Consider the following 16,458-nt stretch of genomic DNA (forward strand, 5'->3'; position numbering starts at 1 on the left):
AACCGCAAGCTTCCGCCGCAATCCAGCCCCTCCCAAGCCTTCGGAACCAAGCCGCGGCCCTGGAGCCCCGCCCGCCTCCCCGCAGGCACCCCGGCTTCTCCGAGCTCTCTCTCGCTCTGGAGCAGGGCCGTCTCTGGCTCGCTCGCGTTCGCGCGCGTTCTCTCCTTCTGCTCTCAGGCCCCTCCACAGGAGCCCAAGGCCCAGTTCTCAAGATGAGGACTTGGTGTTGGCTCCCAGCCCCTCGTGGCGCCCACCCCCAAAGCCCCCTCCCCGCGTTCCCTCCTAGCCCCCGCAGGCGCCCTGTCCCGGAGACAATACTGCCCAATAAAGATGGCAACATAGAGCCAGGGTCTCGGTTACTGTTCCCCCAGTAATTAAAATAATTAAGGTTTCTGAGCTCTTCTTATGTATGTTAGTGCTCTATCTTATTTCGTTCACGCAACCGCACGTGTGTCCATAGGCTTGCCTGTGACGGGGAGCAGGGCCGCGGCATTCATAGTAACGTACTACACACACCCTTCAAACCCTTAAATATAGCATATACACTGCACATGCATCGATCACACACGTTGCATACATAAAAAAATCTCACACATGGACCACTGCAATATGCACATGAACATGCCCCTTACAGATATCACCCAGAAAACCAAACCACACCCCTGATCCCCACACCCAGTGGAGCACAAACATTCCACAGCAGCTCTGTGGTGCAGGTTTCTCTCTCTCTCTCTCTCTCTCTCTCTCTCACACACACACACACACACACTGAGTTACAGGCTCTGTGCAAGAAGAGGGGTGAGGAGCACAGTCCTGTGAGGGAAGAGACATGGAAAAAACAATCCCAGGGAGTGTGAAAAAGTGTTAGAACCGTACCACCCACACTCCACACATCACTCCCCTCAAATCCTCTTGGCACCAGGCTCCTAAGCCAGGATATGCTTCAACAGATGGAAAAAAGGGGAAAGGATGATGTTTAAACTGTTTTCTCCAGTCATCCAGGGCCTCTCCTGCAGCTGCTGCTGTCTGCATGGTCCCAGCCTTTACCTTCCTCCAGGCCCAGGAGGCTGAGCAGATAGGGCCACTACCCAGGCGTCCCTTCTCACCTTAGCTCCAGACAACTCCAGGAACAGCAGGAAAGTTGAAGCCAGGAGAGAGGAGTATGCAGAAAAGCCAGCCCTTCCAGGACAGAGTGGCTGGGTGAGAATGGTACCAGGCATGTGGACAGAGCACTTGCGGACTGGGAGCCCGGGTCTGTGTCCTACTTGACCCTCTGGAGGTAACACGGCAGGATGACCTCTGAGGATGACACCTCAGAGGCCTCTCAGGATGACACCTGAGGCCACAGGTGTCCCACCATTGTTGGCCCAGATGTCTAAGATACTTCCAGCCAATCTGACTCTGGGTCAGATGTCGACAGGGAGCCAGGTTTTTCGCCACTCTTCCCTCCAATCAGTTATAATAGTTAAGGTGTTTTTTTTTTTTTTTAAAGATTTTATCTATTTATTTGACAGAGAGAGAGACAGCGAGAGAGGGAACACAAGCAGGGGGAGTGGGAGAGGGAGAAGCAGGCTCTCCGCTGAGCAGGGAGCCCGATGCGGGGCTCGATCCCAGGACCCCGGGACCATGACCTGAGCCGAAGGCAGACGCTTAACGACTGAGCCACCCAGGCGCCCCAATAGTTAAGGTTTTTGAGCTCTTCCAGTGTGTGTTAGTGTTTTACTTTATTTCATCCATGAAACCTCATCAGTATTATCAGCCTGATTTTACAGATGAGGAATCTGAGGCACAGAGGATAAGTTATTTACCCGGGAGTCTGAGAGCTCTTTCCTTTAGTTCCTTATCCCCAATTGTGTCCTCCTACTTAGTGCTTATTCCCAAATTTTTACCACTGGATAATTGTTTTCTTTTTTTTCACCCCCTTCCTGACTTCGCTTTAAAAAATACTTCTCTTTGGGGCGCCTGGGTGGCTCATTTGGTTAAGCATCTGACCCTTGATTTCAGCTTAGTCGGTTAAGTGTCTGCCTTCAGCTCAAGTCATGATCCCAGGGTCCTGGAATTGAGCCCCACCTCGGGCTCCCTGCTCAGTGGGGAGTCTGCTTCTCCCTCTCCCTCTGCCCCTCTAACTGCCTGTGCATGTGCACTCACTCTCTCTCTCTATAATAAATGGATAAATCTTTGAAAATAAATAAATAAATAAATAAAACTTCTCTGAGGAGAACACAGTGAGAAGTGATTGAAGAACAGTGAGGACTCAAATGGGGGACCTCCTGACTCAGAGCATGTCTTTTTCTTTTTGAAGAGGGAAAAAGGTATGCTGGTTTTTTCTCTTCTTTTTCTTTTTTTCTTTTTAAAAGTAAGATCTAGGCCTACCTAACATGGGGTTTGAACTCTTGACCGTAAGATCAAGAGTCACATGCTCTATCTAGTGAGCCAGCCAGGTGCCCCTATGCTGTTTGTTTGTTTTATTTAATCAGGTTTTAAAATGTAAAAAGACACTACTCATAAATTTATGCTTATATCACTAATAATGTTAGATATTAGATAGCACATCTTTTTTTTTTTTTTTTTAAGACTTTATTTATTTATTTGTCAGAGGGAGAGACAGCAAGCAAGCAAGCACAAGCAGGGGGAGCTGCAGGCAGAGGGAGAAGCAGGCTCCCCACCAAGGAAGGAGCCCGATGCAGGACTTGATCCCAGGACCCTGGGATCATGACCTGAACCAAAGGCAGATGCTTAACCAACTGAGCCACCCAAGCGTCCCTAGGTAACATATCTTCTGAGTAAGAGCCAAACCCATACCCTCCCTGGGCCTTCTGATCAATCCAAAGAGCATCCAAAACTCAATCACTTCTTACTGTGTTCTCCTCGGAGAAGTATTTTTTTAAAGGGAAAGCAGGAAGGGGGTGAAAAAAAGAAAACAATTATCCAGTGGTAGAAATTTGGGAATAAGCACCAAGTAGGGGGGACACAGTTGGGGATGAGGAACCAAAGGAAAGAGCTCTGAAAGCCAACCACTTAAGAGTCCAGTACAGCCCTCCAAAATGTGGTTCCTGAGCTCCCAGCCTGTCTAGATCCTGCCCAGAGGCCAGGGATGGCCAGAATCCAGCAGGAAGCTCCAGTCCCAAGATAGCCATCCAGCCCTGTCCATTCCGCATCCCTCATCCCCAACAAAGGACTCCAGTCCCCAAACTGCTAATAACAGAGATTTTAATACATAAGGCACAGTGTGAGGCTGGGATCATTAAGCATCCTCATACTCAAAAGGGCCCAGCAGGCTAAGCAAAAGCAGCAGGGATTACCTCCCCACTGCTGGGCACCCTGGAGAGTCCCCCAAAGGAGGGGGGAAACATCTAGTCTTTGGCACGGTGCCCGGGGCAGGGAGCGACTAGCATGGTCCCCGCTACCCCTCCAGGGGTACTGCCACCAAGGGGCAGCTCTTTGGTCTGGAAAAACAATCAGTGCAAATGTCCAGGGTCGAGCTCTAGGGCAATCAAGTGGCACAGTGCACCAGGGCTGGGCAGGCTCTGGACAGTCCCCTTACCGCTCACGGGCAACATGTGGGCTTCTTCTTGCTGGCAGTTAGGTAGAGGTTGCTGTCCTCACTATGGATGCCTGAAGAAGGCCAGGAAATATATGAAGCAGGAATCAGGGGTTCCCCGCGCTCTCTGCCACCCCATCCAGGCAAACACTCACGGACAACATCCCCAATGCGCCGGGCCCCCGATTTCTCCAGCTCAGCCAGCACGTTGGCTTCAAAGGTCAGCGCCGCCACACGGAAGAAGAATTCCCGGACATTTTCACCTGACGCATGGGGCAGATGGGTGCTCAGGGGCCGTTCCAGGCCTCGAGTCACTGGGCACAGCTGAAAGGGCAGGAATGAGAGGCCAGGTGGACAGGAACACCACAGCAGAAGACCTGAAGCCTCTGACTCACCAGTGAGAGAAGAGACCGCCCAATACTCAGCCTTCATCTCTTGGGCCACCTTGAGTGCATCTTTCTCCATCAGCACATACTGAGCAGGAGTCTGAGGGAAGGTCAGAGTCAGATGGCAAGGGGGGGGCGGGGTCCCCTGACCGGGCTGGAAGCCGCCCCTCCCCTACTGACACACTCACACTCAAGTCCTTCTTGGAACCCACAAGGAAGAGAAGCACACTGGACGGGTCATTCTCCTTGAGTGCATCAGCGAGCCATTGTCTGCCACAGAGGGTAGACAATCAAGGATGAGTAAACTTGGAGAGGCTCCTCCCGGTGGCACTCATATGCCCATCACACTCTCTCTGGTCCTCGATGCATTCTTTTCCTTCCCTACTAATGCTCCTGACCACCTCTCTTTTCTGAACCCTCTCTTCCCGGAGCCCCCATCGTAGCTCAGCATCCCCACATACTTGGTATGTTCCAAGGAGGCCACATCATTCAGGTTGAAGACAATGATGATGGCTGGAAAAGGGGCAGAGACAACTGACATTACCAGCTCATTTCCCAAATCCCCCCAGCCCTAGATTAGAGACCAGGAACACCCGCCTTCCCCACTTCACTGAGGCCCTTACCTTGAGCTCCTCGGTAATAGGTTGATGCAATGCACTTGAACCTCTCCTGTCCAGCGGTATCCCAGCTGGGAGGAAGGAGGGGGGTACAACACAGGTATGTGGGAGGGGGGCATGAGGTGGGGTTCAGGTGCTCGGGGAAGGAATGGCTGGGAGGTGTGGAGGAGGCACTCACAGCTGCAGACTGAAGGGGACGCCCAACACCTCAAATCGTTCCATCTCAAAGTCCACTCCAATGGTAGCCTTGTAATTCTTATCAAAAGTATCTTTGCAGAACCTGAGGGAGCACCAGATGCTCTGGCCCTGAGCCCAGCCCACCTGGCTAGGTCTGGCCAAACCCTTCCTGGCCCAATCCAGCTCAACTAGAGCACCTTCTTACCTCTTAATGAGACAAGTCTTCCCCACTGACAGATCCCCCACCACAATGACTTTGGAGATCTTAAATCTGTAGGACACAAAAGGGGGCAGGAGGCGTGAGCACTAGCTCTTGCAACCTAGGGAGTCTCAATGTTCCCTACTAAGTCTATAAAGTTAGCTGCACCAAGGCTGAGGTTACCATAGACAAGAGGCCTCCCAGGCAGCTTGCCTGGACACATATGCTTCCAGAAGAGTCTTTTGTGGTTCAACATCAGAGAGACAGGAATTTGAATCCCAGTTCTTACATCTACTAGCTGTGTGACTTACGACAAGTTACTTAGCCTCTCTGAGCCTCAGTTTCAACATTTGTTAAGTGGAGATTTAGTATATACTCTATTGGGTTGTTGTGAAGGTTTTTTTTTTTTTTTTTTTTAAGATTTTATTTATTTATTTGACAGAGAGAGACACAGTGAGAGACGGAACACAAGCAGGGGGAGTGGGAGAGGGAGAAGCAGGCTTTCCACAGAGCAGCGAGCCCGATGTGGGGCTCTATCCCAGGACCCTGAGATCATGACCTGAGCCGAAGGCAGACACTTAACGACTGAGCCACCCAGGCGCCCCTGTTGTGAAGGTTAAAATGAGATAAATGTCCTATATTCTGAGATAAAGGTATCCCCCCTTCACTCCCCCCACACACATTTTAAACATCTCTGAAATCAGGATACATCTTAAAAGTGATGGTGTTTTCCATTTAATAAAAGACAATAATAGTAACCAACACACTGCCTGGCACACAGTAAACGCTCTGTTAATGGCACGCCAATGTTATCAGTATTACCTTCTTTCACCCATAATGGGACACATCCCTACAGGCACAGCTCCCTGCCCTGGGGCTCAAATGGGTGGCATGTGGGAAGGTGAGCTGGTGACCACCCTCTCCTGTTGGGTACCCTCTTTGTGTCAGGAAGTGAACTGCCGTCTCTCTACCCCACCCCATTTCATAGGACTCATCACAACCTTGCTGGGAAGAAAAGGGAGAACACATGGGTGTAAAAATGGGGGAATTACCATATAACTGGTAGAGGCTGAAACGAAGCCCCAGGGGGTGCGTGTATACCCTAGCTTTGACTGAGACTTCCTTTCTTTGTTAAGGATGTCTAGCTCACCCCACGGTGCCTGTCCGGTGCTCCTGGCAGGCGCAGGTGACGCGGGGGTGGAAGTCTTTGTGCACGTGCAAAGCGGCCTCCTTCCTCAGGCACTGAGGGATAGAAGAGAATGGGACTCACCCACTCCTGGCCCACGTCCCGCAGCCAAGCTGCCCTGGGCGGGGGTAGGGGACCACCCAGAAGCAGCAGACCTAGCTGGGCGGCAGCGTTGGGCCCAAGCCTCTAACTGATCTGGTGCCGCCTCCTCCCCGCCCACACCCCACCGCAGCCAGAAGCCCGACGTGGCCCTGGCGCCTACCTGGGGCAGCTCCGCCAGGACGCGGTCCCTCCGCACCGGCGCCAGAATGTTCATCTCGCCTGCGGCCTTGCGGGGAGCCCCGAGAAGGCGCGGGGGCCTGATCCGCCCCAGCGACCCGGGCCCGTGGAGACCCGACAATCACCCGCGACCGGGGTGTCCCGACTATAACTCTGGGCCACGGGGAGCCTACGGGAGCCCGCGGCCTCGGGGACGCTACGACCACAGCAGGCCACGGGGATGAGACGATCATCCGGGGCCGGGGCGAACCCACAATCACCCGGGCCCGAGTCGTCCCGACGACGACTCGGGGGCGGGGAGACTCCTCCGCCTCCAAATGGGGGCGGGGAGTCCCGTCCGGGGGGGCCCGGGCCCGCGCAGACCCCACAATAACTCGGGGCCGGATAGTTCCTACAATGACTCGGGGCCGCGGTGACCCGACGACAGCTCGGGGTTGAGGCGGTCCTACCATAACAGAGCCGCCCGGGGACGCGGAGCGGCCCCGCCGCACGGGGTCAGTGTGGGCAGGGATGGCGCTGCAAGGCCCGCGGCCGGCTGGAGGAGGGGGCCAGGGGCCCAGTCCGCTGCAGGGCCCGGCGTCCCACTCCGCTCTCCCTTCGCGAGCGCTGTAACATGATCCCCGGAAATTCCTGGAGAAGGGCCGCCCCCTGCCCCTCTCCCGGCAGCTCCGGGCCTCGCAGCCTGTCCCAGCCTCCCCCTCCTCTCCTCCCTACTGCGCTGCCCCAGCTCTGGGTACCCTGCCAGATGCCTCACGGGCACCAGGACCGCCTCCACCCAGGCTGGAACCCGCCCAGATCGAAGTCCCCCAGGTCGCTCTCCCCTGCGCCTCTGGGCCGGCCTCCGGCTCCAAGGGGACCCTTACCCAGTCAAATTGGTGATGGAGAATCGGTGATTGCTGCGCAGTATCTGGCTGGGCCAGGAACCGGCGGGGAGGGAAAAGGAGGAGAGAAGGGGCCCAAGGAGAGGCGGCGCTTCCCTCCTCAACTCCAGACCCAGAACGTGACTCATAGAGTCTGCCCCCGCTCGCCCTTCTGCCCGGGATGGGGTGGGGTGGGGGAAGCCGACAGGGGATGCCAGGGTCGGAATGGGATGCCCACCGAGGAAAGAGACGTCCAGTCTGGGGTGTCTTCCTTCAAGGCTCCCGTGTAGGCTGAGGGGTGGGAGGCTGAAGACGAACCTGCCTCCCTCAATGGAGTCTAAAGAAGGGCTAGGTGGACCTGAAACTTCGCCCTTTAGGTAGGTCACGGCTCTGGGACTAGGGGACTCCGCTCTGGTACCAGCGTTCTGTCTGATCCCATTGGAATCTTACCCCCAAGGACAACTTTTCCATTTTGCAGTTCTGCAGGATAGGAGAGCACTGTAGCACACAATAATTCTCACCATCAAAGGGGAGATCTGGTTCGAAAGAGGGGAGGAGGAAGATAGAAAGTGTAGGGTGGAGGTGGGATAGACACAGACCTTCAGAGAAGCAAACCTAAGCTTTACTTGTTCTGTGTCTGGAACCGAATTCGAGGATGCAAACATGGACTGGAGCAGGGAAGGGAAGACTACTTAAAGGGAGGGGACTGTGGGGCACCTGGGTGGCTCAGATGGTTAAGCGTCTGCCTTCAGCTCAGGTCATGATCCCAGGGTCCTGGGATCGAGTCCTGCATCGGGCTCCCTGCTCCTTGGGAGCCTGCTTCTCCCTCTGCCTCTCTCTTTCTGTCTCTCATGAATAAATAAATAAATAAAATCTTTGGGGGGGGGGGGAAAGGGAGGGGACTGTGAATGAAATTATTCACAAGAACTAGTGAGCCCTAGAGAAATTTGTACCCCGGGTGTTTGGACTATTGGTCGTTTCAAGAGTATTATCGGGAAAACGCACGAAATCTGACAGTCACAGGTAAAGAGGGGTAGATGTGACCACCTTCTACGATACTTTTCTCCTCCCCTCTGCCTGACTCGACTTTTTCTGCCACCAGATCCCTGTGTTATTGATAAGCCACATCCCCACTCTGGACTAAATTTCCACGGAAGTTGTTAGAGGGACTTGGACCAGATAATTTCCTAAAGTTCTTTCTTTCTTTTCTTCTTTTTGAGAGAGCGAGCGAGCATAAGTGGGGGGAGGGGCAGAGCAAGAGGGAAAAGCAGCCTCCCCGCTGAGGAGGGAGCCCGATGCAGGGCTCGATCCAAGAACTCGGAAATCATGACCTGAGCCGAAGATAGCCGCTTAACTGACTGAGCCACCCAGGCGCCCCTGGACCAAACAATTTCTGCTCTAACATTCTAGAGCTTTGCTTCACTCTCCCTGCGTCAACCTAATTATACTCAGTCCAGTTTTCAGTGTTACTGTCTCCTGGAACTGCAATACTCTTTCCTCAAGATGGGAAGGGCTCAGGACTAGATGCCAGCGGCAGCTAGCTACACCGTCCACATCCACCAGCCGCAGCAAATAAACACGTGTCTCAAAAAAAACTACAACCCCCAAGAAGCTTTAGATTCTTTTGAGGGGAGAGGTGGAGCATGCTTAATCACTCTCGCGAGGAAATAAAACCTAACTACCATTCCCAGAGGGCGCCGCGCTACAGGATATCCAATCAGCTTTAAATAAAAAACATCGCGAGTCTTCAGTGAGACTCTGCTCTATAAGCCCCTGGAAACGAGCCTTGGAAATCCCTTTTACGAAGATGGCGCCGAAGGCTAAGAAGGAAGGTTTGTGCTGGGGTTGGGGAGAGTACCACAGCTAGCTGGCGTGGGATCCCCTTGGAGTGAACGAACTGGGAGGACAGCGGCTGGGCTAAGCCTTGGGGTGTCTACTCCGGAGCTGTTTCTCGCATTCCGGCACGCTGCGATGCGCGTGGGCCCGGCCGCATGGGCTCGGCTCCTATGAGGAGGTTTGGGGAGGCAAGCCCGGCCGGCACCACCTGTCGGGGGCCGCCAGACTGTTGGCTTTGGGGAACTACACGCATCCACAGGCCCGAGCTCCATGTCTCCAGACCTGTAAAGAATTATAGTCCTCACGGCGCCTGGGTGGCTCAGACGGTTAAGCGTCTGCCTTCGGCTTAGGTTATGATCCCGGGATCCTGGGATCGAGCCCCGCATTGGGCTCCTTGCTCGGTGGGGAGCCTGCTTCTCCCTCTCCCTCTGCGTGCCGCTCCCCCGTTTGTACTCTCTTTCTAATAAAAAATAAGAAGCCTTTAAAAAAAAAAAATTATAGTCCTCAGCTTAGTTTCTTTTTCTTTTTCTCGTGTTAGAGCTATATAGGTAGCTAGAACCACTAGCACACATCTTGTCAACTATCAAGCGTTACATCATTGCTAGTTCCTTTTTTTCTTCGTCGTATTCCTGAAGTTACTCTTTGAGTTCGCCCCGGTATCGTGCATATGATGGAAAAATTTTAACCTGAGACTTGTGATGTCTTCAAAGGAACCACTGATGCACGTGTGGGGTGGAGCGCCCGTTAGGGGTTTTGAGGACGGAAGTGATTGGTTTCTGAGTCCCGTGCCCTCATTTTCTTTCTTTCTCTCAGCCCCTGCCCCTCCCAAAGCCGAAGCCAAAGCAAAGGCTTTGAAGGCCAAGAAAGCGGTGCTGAAAGGCGTCCACAGTCACAAAAAAAAGAAGATCCGCACGTCACCTACATTCCGACGACCCAAGACACTGCGTCTGCGGAGGCAGCCCAAATATCCTCGAAAGAGCGCCCCCAGGAGAAACAAGTCAGTACTGTCCTTTCCCATGAAAAGATGTTGGGTAATTTGGAAATTTACCAGACCTACAGCATGATTTCTCAAATACATGTTGGTACCTAGTGTGCGTCTCTAAGGGGAGTGTGAAAAAGATTGTTAATGCCCTATTTAAGAACAAGAGGAGATGTTTTTACAACATTGGCAGGAATTGTTTAAAACAGCTCAGTGACTATTTGTTAGGTTAATTGCTTCATATATGGTCAGGGTTTTAAATTCTGCTTTCTTGGAGTTGTAAAGTAGTACTTTGTTTAAATGTTTGGTTTTTTGTTGTTTTGGAGTTCCAGGTTTAGTTATTCATTGCATCTATTGGTGTAGGGAATAGTCCTTGAGGGCGACAGTGTGGGATGATTCTAGATTGATAAGGACACTTATTAATATGTATTGGACAGAGAAGGCCTGCAACAGTGTATAAAAGGTTCTTTTTGTTTACTCTCAAGTCTTTACACTCAAAGAAATAGGGGGAAATGGGCAAAAGGTTTAGGGTCTTGAGTGTTTTGGTGCCACACTAGTAGTAATAAAACCGACTTAAGGGGGGCCACAGATCAGAGCAATAGTAGTAACTGCCACTTCCCACTGCTTCTTAAGAAAAAGACAAGGAGAGTGGGACGTGTCCAGGGAGGAAACCACTTTTGACCCCCATTTGGACCTGGGATTTAGTGTCAGGAGAGGTTGAGACCTGATGTCTAGCTTTAAGATAGGCACGTAGCGTCCACGTGAACAGAGACTTGTTTTTCTAAATTTCAGGGGGAAAGCTGCGTGGTGTAGCTGTGGTCAAGCCACTGTAAGTTTAACTTGAACTGTAAATAAAAGTTGCTCTCAATCAGTGGCCCTCAAAACCAGTTTTCAGCAACCAGTGGGGGCAGAAATGTCTATTAAATCTCACAGTGAAGCCCCAGCATTCTTTGGAACTCTACCCTGGGTTTTAAGATTCTGTAGTCTAGCTTTATGCTTTTGAAGTAAGTTGTTTAACCTCTGAAGTCTCAAATTTCTTCCAGAAGTTTGCCCTTCAAAATGTTGAAGTCAAGGGACGCCTGGGTGGCTCAGTCGGTTAGGTCTTGATCCCAGGGTTCTGGGATCAAGTCCCACATCAGGCTCCTTCCTCGACAGGGAGCCTGCTTCTCCCTCTGCCTGCAGCTCCCCTTGCTTGTGCTCTCTCTTTTTCTGACAAATAAATCTTTAAAAATATTGGGGTGCCTGGGTGGCTCAGTCGTTAAGCATCTGTCTTCGGCTCGGGATCGGGCTCCCTGCACAGCAGGAAGCCCGATGCGGGGCTCGATCCCAGGACCCCAGGATCATGACCTGAGCCGAAGGCAGACGCTTAATGACTGAGCCACCCAGGCGCCCCAAATAAATCTTTTTTTAAAAAAATGTTGAAGTCAAAGAATGAAGGGGGTTTGGAACTCAGAGATGATCTTTAAATGACTTTGTACGATGCAAGTACTTCAGTCTGTTTGGCTCAGGTCATGATCCCAGAGACCTGGGATGGAGCCCCACAGCAGGTTCCCTGCTCAGCGGGGAGTCCGCTTCTCCCTTTTCCCCTTACGTTGCTCTTGTGCGTGCGCTTGTGTGCTCTCTCTAATAAATAAAATTTTTTAAAAGACAAAGCCCTTCAAGGGGAAGAAAGTGCACAGGTTTCTGCTCCTAGGTCCCTAAGTTTAAGGTGCAGATGATGACACTGTTTAGCGACCAAAGTCTGACAAAAATGATTTCTACTTCATGGTCTGATGCACCTGGGCTCTTTTGGCTTTGGGCTCTAAAAGGGGGCCTATCCTTTCTTTTATCGGACCCAGGCGATACCATTTTGCCTCTTCCCCAGGCTTGATCACTATGCCATCATCAAGTTCCCCCTGACTACTGAGTCAGCCATGAAGAAAATAGAAGACAACAACACGCTTGTGTTCATTGTGGATGTCAAGGCCAATAAGCACCAGATCAAACAGGCTGTGAAGAAGCTCTATGACATTGATGTGGCCAAGGTCAACACCTTGATCAGGTGAGTAGGGCCTCGGTCAGGAGCCAGGAAACCTGCATGGAGTCAGAAGTAGGTTTCACAGGGTCTGAGCCTTAAGAAATGAACAGCTTCTGCTGTAATTCTAGTCCTTTGTATCTAATAAACAGCCTTTTGAGGACACATTAGCCCTCCTGCCTCTAGGACTTGATGTATGGTATTGGTGTTCATTTTCTTGATTCCATACACCTCTAGACAGGCGGGCCTTAGAGTAAGACACAGTTATGTCAGATTACCTGGACTTATGCCTTAAAATGTTCTGTGGTGTTCCCCACAAAGGGGAGTTGGCTTCATTTGTGGTTTGATGGCATCCCTAGTCTCCTGTGCAAATGATGGAAAAGTCACTATTTGGGAAAGAATGACATGAACAAAGGAACCACTGATGTGCCAGAAAGACTAGGGGGAAAAGGGAGGGCTTGGGGGCAGTGAGGGTAGGAGGAATGAAGACTTCTTTATCCTAGGCCTGATGGAGAGAAGAAGGCATATGTTCGACTGGCTCCTGACTATGATGCTTTGGATGTTGCCAACAAAGTAAGTTTCCTTTGCTATGAACTCATCTCTACCACCTGGGTCCAAGTGATGTGTCTGCTAGTGACCAAAACCTGACCTTTGCTGATGAACTCACTGCACCCCTATCCTTAATAGGCTCTACCCTCGTCTCATTTTGCTTTTTAACCATGACATTCCAGCTTAATCTTCACATTTCAGCTCCCAGTAACAAAGCTCCCCTTTTGTTTTTCAGATTGGAATCATCTAAACTGAGTCCAGCTGGCTAAATCTAAATATAAATTTTTTCACCATTTGTGTTTCTTCGTTGATTTCTGGTTGGGCTTTGGGGGAGGCCATACTATGGTATACACACACTTAAGTTAACAGGGGCTGGGCAAGACTTTGGTCTACTTACCCTGTTGGAACACTCTGCATTATTACTTCCCCATGCTTGTTAATCCTGGCAGTGGGAGCTCAGGTATTTGTTACCAGATTGGAGTTCGTCGTCCTAGGACAACTATAATTTGCCACCATCATGGGGGTAAGAGAACAAACAAGAATCCCTCCTTTTATCTGGAAGGGGCTTTGTAGGAAACCAGTACACAAAGTTCTCATTAGCATCCACTTCAGGGCAGTGTGGACTGGCTGGCTTTCGTAGCACCTGTCCCCACACCCAACTACCATGTCCAACCGGTTGGTCTGCTTCCCTCACCCCTTGCCCAAGAAAGGACAAGGACTTCAGAGGAGTGCTTTCAATAGCATTTTCAATAGTAGGTGCAGAAGATGCCCCAGGCCTGAGGCTCCTATGTGTGAGGCTGTTCTTGGCTGTGTTTGCTCTTCTGGCCACAAGTTGCAGGCTCTGGGCCTCTCACTCTGTCAAAAACTTGTCTTTGTGTTGCTGGCTGGGGACACGCTCAGGGCAGAAGTCTGAGCGGAGAAGGCGAGAAAAGTAGATGAGGATCATGATGTCCAGCATGAGCAGGTTACCGAGCAGAAAGGTGCCCAGGGTCCTCTGGCCCAAATAACGCAGGAAGAAGTGGGTGAGGTAGGCCTGAGGGGCCAGGCGGAAGACAAAGTACATGACCAAGTTGACATACTTGTTGACCCGGTACAGGAGGAGGTGCTGGGCATTGTTTATCTTCATCATCATGCGGATGGTGAGGAAGATGTTGCTGACCTCTACCAGCAACGTCAGGACTCCCCCACCGACAAAACTGTTCAAAAAGATGCCTGAAAAGAAGGCACCCAGGGCCTAGAAGGCAAGGGAGATAACGTGTTAGGGAACCCAGATGCCATGGCTTTCCTGAAAGCTGGTGGGAATGACGGCTGGGAAATCCATCCTTACTGGCTTCCTTCTGGATTATAGCTTAAGGTGGATTCAGCATGATTACATTTTGATTCTGGCTCTGGGTGGGGTTTCCAGTCTGTTCAAGGAGGTAATAGGTAAGGCCATGGATTGCTGGCCTCAAAAATTAACTCACCAAGGGCACAGAAACTGCCAACCTTCAGTGTCCTGGCATGAGATGTAGGACACGGGTTGGAAATGGGGTTAAGAAAGATGGTCTTTACCTCCCAGGTTCAGAAAGGGCTGAGACCAGGTTGCTAGCACCAGGCCTACACCACATCCCCTGCTTCTCATTTACCATGAGGTGATGAACGAGGTATTCCCAAGAAGCTCGTGTCTGACGACTAACCACGATGTCCACCGTGTCGTGGATGAAATACCCTAGCGGGGGGGATGGGAAAAGGTCAAAGGAACTGAACAAAAAGCTCCCTGTTCCCGCACCTACTTATTTTCTGGGCAAGACCTACCTGCGGAGAAGCAAGCGAGCAGATAGCCAGAAAGCGACCATGCCGTCTCAATCTCCACCAGCATCTCGGGGGTCTGCCATAGACTGGGAGGGAAGAAGGCAGTCTCTCAACATCTCCGCATCCCCAAGGACCCTCTACTCCCCTATTACCCCTCCCAGTCCCCGGGGAATCTGGGCTCGCGCTATTGGCTTTGTGGGAAGTGAGGAGAGGCTTGGCTGAAACCCAGGTGTCTCCCGGTTCCGAGATGAGCTTTCCCCCCTCCCCTGGGACCTCTGCCGCTCCTAGTTGGAGAGCTTTCCAAACAGGGAATCAGGTGAGACTGCAAGGCCTGAGCATGCCAGAGAGTGATGCGGAGAGAAACGTGGGATCCCCCAGCCACCCACCTTCACTCCCCCAGTCCCTCACTCACCACAGCAGCGCCCAGACCCCGGACACAATGGAGTGCGCGAAGGAGACGAGCAGGTTGTGCCAGCGCCAGGTGCGCAGGGGGTCGGCGCGCACGTGCGCGGGCAGGGGCAGGCGGCTGAGCGCGCGCCGGAGCGCCCGGAAGGTCAGCGTGGCGCCCAGGAGCAGCGGCAGGGCGGGGTGCAGCAGTGGGGGCATGCTGGCCCTCCCTGCAGTCTGTCTGTCTGCCCCGTAAGCCGCCTCGTCGGACTGCTCCGGGAACGGGGCTCTTCTCCGGCCAGTCCACACCCACCGCCTCCCCGCCGGCCGCCAGCCTCACACAGTTTTCGCGTTGCCCTCTAGGCCCCTGCACTCCTCCCGGCTCCTCCCCGCGGGCCTCTGCCCCCGCCCCCAGCCGCTCCCGCCCCGCCCCGCCCCTGCCGCCTGCCCCAGTCCCTCCGGCGCCTCCGCGGCACCGAGGGCCAGAGCCCCATTTCCCGGGGGCCTCCGGGCCCCGCCTGGCTCCCGCGGACTTCGGGCGAAAAGGGGCTCTCCTGGGGGGCGCCGACGCCGCGGCACCCCTCGCTGGCGCCTCCCGACTGCCGACGGAGTCCTGCCTCGCTCGCTTGGCCTCATTAACCTGCGTCCCCTCTTTCCCCGGGGCTACCGGCTCCCCCGCCTGGGCGGGTACTGAGAAACCTCTCTCTCCGCCCTCAACTCCTTTCTGGGCAGAGCGGGGCGGGGCCCGTCGCACACCCGCGTCCTTTAAGCCCTGATCCTGGGGAGGGGTCCGAGCCCCGCCTCGATAATGGTCTCCGCCCATACCCTGTTCTTTCACTGGATCTCTAGCTTCTTCAGGCCAGAGACGGACATTTTTATCAGCTTCTACGGCGCCCCGCATCGACTTGGTGCCTAGAAAGGGTCGACTAATCCATCACCCTTCTTCCCAGCCCGCTCTTGGGCTGCTGGGGCCGAGCGGCTGTCACAGTACTCCCTCAGACAGTCCCAGCTCTTCTCCTGGCTCCCTGGAGGCTGGCAGGAGGAAGACCGCGGATTTGCCCGGGCTGCTGGGGTGACCCTTACTCTTCAGGACAGTGGCCTGGAGTAGTTGCAGCTCGTGGTCACTAGGTGTCAGCCTATCCCCATCTTGGCGCGGGATCCCCTCCCGCCTCCTAACACGCGAGGTGCGAAAGGGGAAAAGGCTGAGGACCCGAGGCTGGGGGTGGTGGTAGAAGAGAGGATGGTAGTGGGGGGAGGGGGGAGGCGGGGCTAGGGAAAAGATGCTGCGAGAGGGAGGGAAAGCTAGAGGGACCAAGAGGTTTGGGTATTTGCCTCCCTTGATGGTTCCAAGGTTACATATTAACCCCTGTGGGGCTCCTGGGTCAACCACGGCCCGATTGGTTTCCAGGTGAGAGCACGAGTGTCCCTTGTTGTGTGGCTTTTCCCCTCTGCGCTTCCCTTTGCTCACAGGGCAGCTTTGTTCATCAGCCAACAAAAGCCTGAGCCAGCGACCGAGGGCCCCTCGTGGGGCCCCTCTAGTGGTCTTTCCACGTGGGCAGGTTTGAGTACCCTTTTGAGTGGTGGGGCGGGACAGAACATAAACACTCCTTTCCTCACTCGCTCAGAAATAGGGACGCTGTCTCTTTGCTAATCACCA

General features: G+C 53.2%; 3 protein-coding genes and 3 non-coding genes across 10 annotated transcripts; 4 read left to right on the plus strand and 2 right to left on the minus strand.

Annotated features, from left to right (window-relative positions):
• Positions 1–2,745: 2,745 nt before the first annotated feature.
• On the minus strand, positions 2,746–7,562 carry RAB34 (RAB34, member RAS oncogene family). 5 transcript variants are annotated; one of them, XM_032428865.1, is made up of 12 exons: positions 7,484–7,562; positions 6,369–6,581; positions 6,071–6,162; positions 4,927–4,992; positions 4,723–4,824; positions 4,551–4,615; positions 4,389–4,440; positions 4,116–4,197; positions 3,937–4,027; positions 3,697–3,804; positions 3,545–3,615; positions 2,746–3,446 (listed from the first exon to the last, which is right to left on the minus strand). In XM_032428865.1, the coding sequence occupies exons 2-11, from the start codon at positions 6,420–6,422 to the stop codon at positions 3,548–3,550; spliced, it is 780 nt and encodes a 259-aa protein (XP_032284756.1). In that variant the 5' UTR covers positions 6,423–6,581; positions 7,484–7,562; the 3' UTR covers positions 2,746–3,446; positions 3,545–3,547. The 5 variants fall into 5 exon arrangements, 4 of the variants coding, with proteins under 4 accessions (XP_032284756.1, XP_032284754.1, XP_032284757.1 ...); XM_032428863.1 differs by having other exon boundaries at positions 3,197–3,615; XM_032428866.1 differs by lacking the exon at positions 7,484–7,562 and adding an exon at positions 7,249–7,404 and having other exon boundaries at positions 3,197–3,615; positions 6,369–6,465.
• A 1,416-nt stretch (positions 7,563–8,978) lies between these two features.
• RPL23A (ribosomal protein L23a) lies at positions 8,979–12,917 on the plus strand. Its single transcript, XM_032428868.1, has 5 exons — positions 8,979–9,077; positions 9,895–10,078; positions 11,925–12,101; positions 12,578–12,647; positions 12,859–12,917. Exons 1-5 carry the CDS (start codon positions 9,053–9,055, stop codon positions 12,871–12,873), a joined length of 471 nt encoding a protein of 156 aa, XP_032284759.1. The 5' UTR covers positions 8,979–9,052; the 3' UTR covers positions 12,874–12,917.
• Positions 9,743–9,806, plus strand: LOC116647778. Its single transcript, XR_004302382.1, has one exon. It is a non-coding gene; the product is annotated as a small nucleolar RNA SNORD42 (small nucleolar RNA).
• Positions 11,768–11,839, plus strand: LOC116647781. The gene has a single exon (XR_004302384.1). It is a non-coding gene; the product is annotated as a small nucleolar RNA Z17 (small nucleolar RNA).
• Positions 12,440–12,504, plus strand: LOC116647779. The gene has a single exon (XR_004302383.1). It is a non-coding gene; the product is annotated as a small nucleolar RNA SNORD42 (small nucleolar RNA).
• Positions 12,918–13,352: 435 nt separating the features above from the next.
• On the minus strand, positions 13,353–15,129 carry TLCD1 (TLC domain containing 1). The gene is made up of 4 exons (XM_032428867.1): positions 14,827–15,129; positions 14,418–14,500; positions 14,249–14,331; positions 13,353–13,857 (listed from the first exon to the last, which is right to left on the minus strand). Exons 1-4 carry the CDS (start codon positions 15,018–15,020, stop codon positions 13,474–13,476), a joined length of 744 nt encoding a protein of 247 aa, XP_032284758.1. The 5' UTR covers positions 15,021–15,129; the 3' UTR covers positions 13,353–13,473.
• Positions 15,130–16,458: the final 1,329 nt, after the last annotated feature.

This window comes from Phoca vitulina, unplaced genomic scaffold, assembly GCF_004348235.1.
Source record: "Phoca vitulina isolate PV1807 unplaced genomic scaffold, GSC_HSeal_1.0 scaffold40, whole genome shotgun sequence".
NCBI classification, from domain to species: domain Eukaryota; kingdom Metazoa; phylum Chordata; class Mammalia; order Carnivora; family Phocidae; genus Phoca; species Phoca vitulina.

Coding starts and splice junctions, on each gene's coding strand:
- RAB34 (XM_032428866.1), bottom strand. CDS start 7,394: ATGAGTCACGTTCTGGGTCTGGAGTTGAGGAGGGAAGCGCCGCCTCTC. Junction 4,198..4,388: donor GCCTCCTTGGAACATACCAA/GTATGTGGGGAT, acceptor CCTCTGTGGCAG/ACAATGGCTCGCTGATGCAC. Junction 4,028..4,115: donor GTTCCAAGAAGGACTTGAGT/GTGAGTGTGTCA, acceptor ACCTTCCCTCAG/ACTCCTGCTCAGTATGTGCT.
- RPL23A (XM_032428868.1), top strand. CDS start 9,053: ATGGCGCCGAAGGCTAAGAAGGAAG. Junction 9,078..9,894: donor GCCGAAGGCTAAGAAGGAAG/GTTTGTGCTGGG, acceptor TCTTTCTCTCAG/CCCCTGCCCCTCCCAAAGCC. Junction 12,102..12,577: donor AAGGTCAACACCTTGATCAG/GTGAGTAGGGCC, acceptor TCTTTATCCTAG/GCCTGATGGAGAGAAGAAGG.
- TLCD1 (XM_032428867.1), bottom strand. CDS start 15,020: ATGCCCCCACTGCTGCACCCCGCCCTGCCGCTGCTCCTGGGCGCCACG. Junction 14,501..14,826: donor GGGGTCTGGGCGCTGCTGTG/GTGAGTGAGGGA, acceptor CTTCCCTCCCAG/TCTATGGCAGACCCCCGAGA. Junction 14,332..14,417: donor GCTCGCTTGCTTCTCCGCAG/GTAGGTCTTGCC, acceptor CCCCCCCGCTAG/GGTATTTCATCCACGACACG.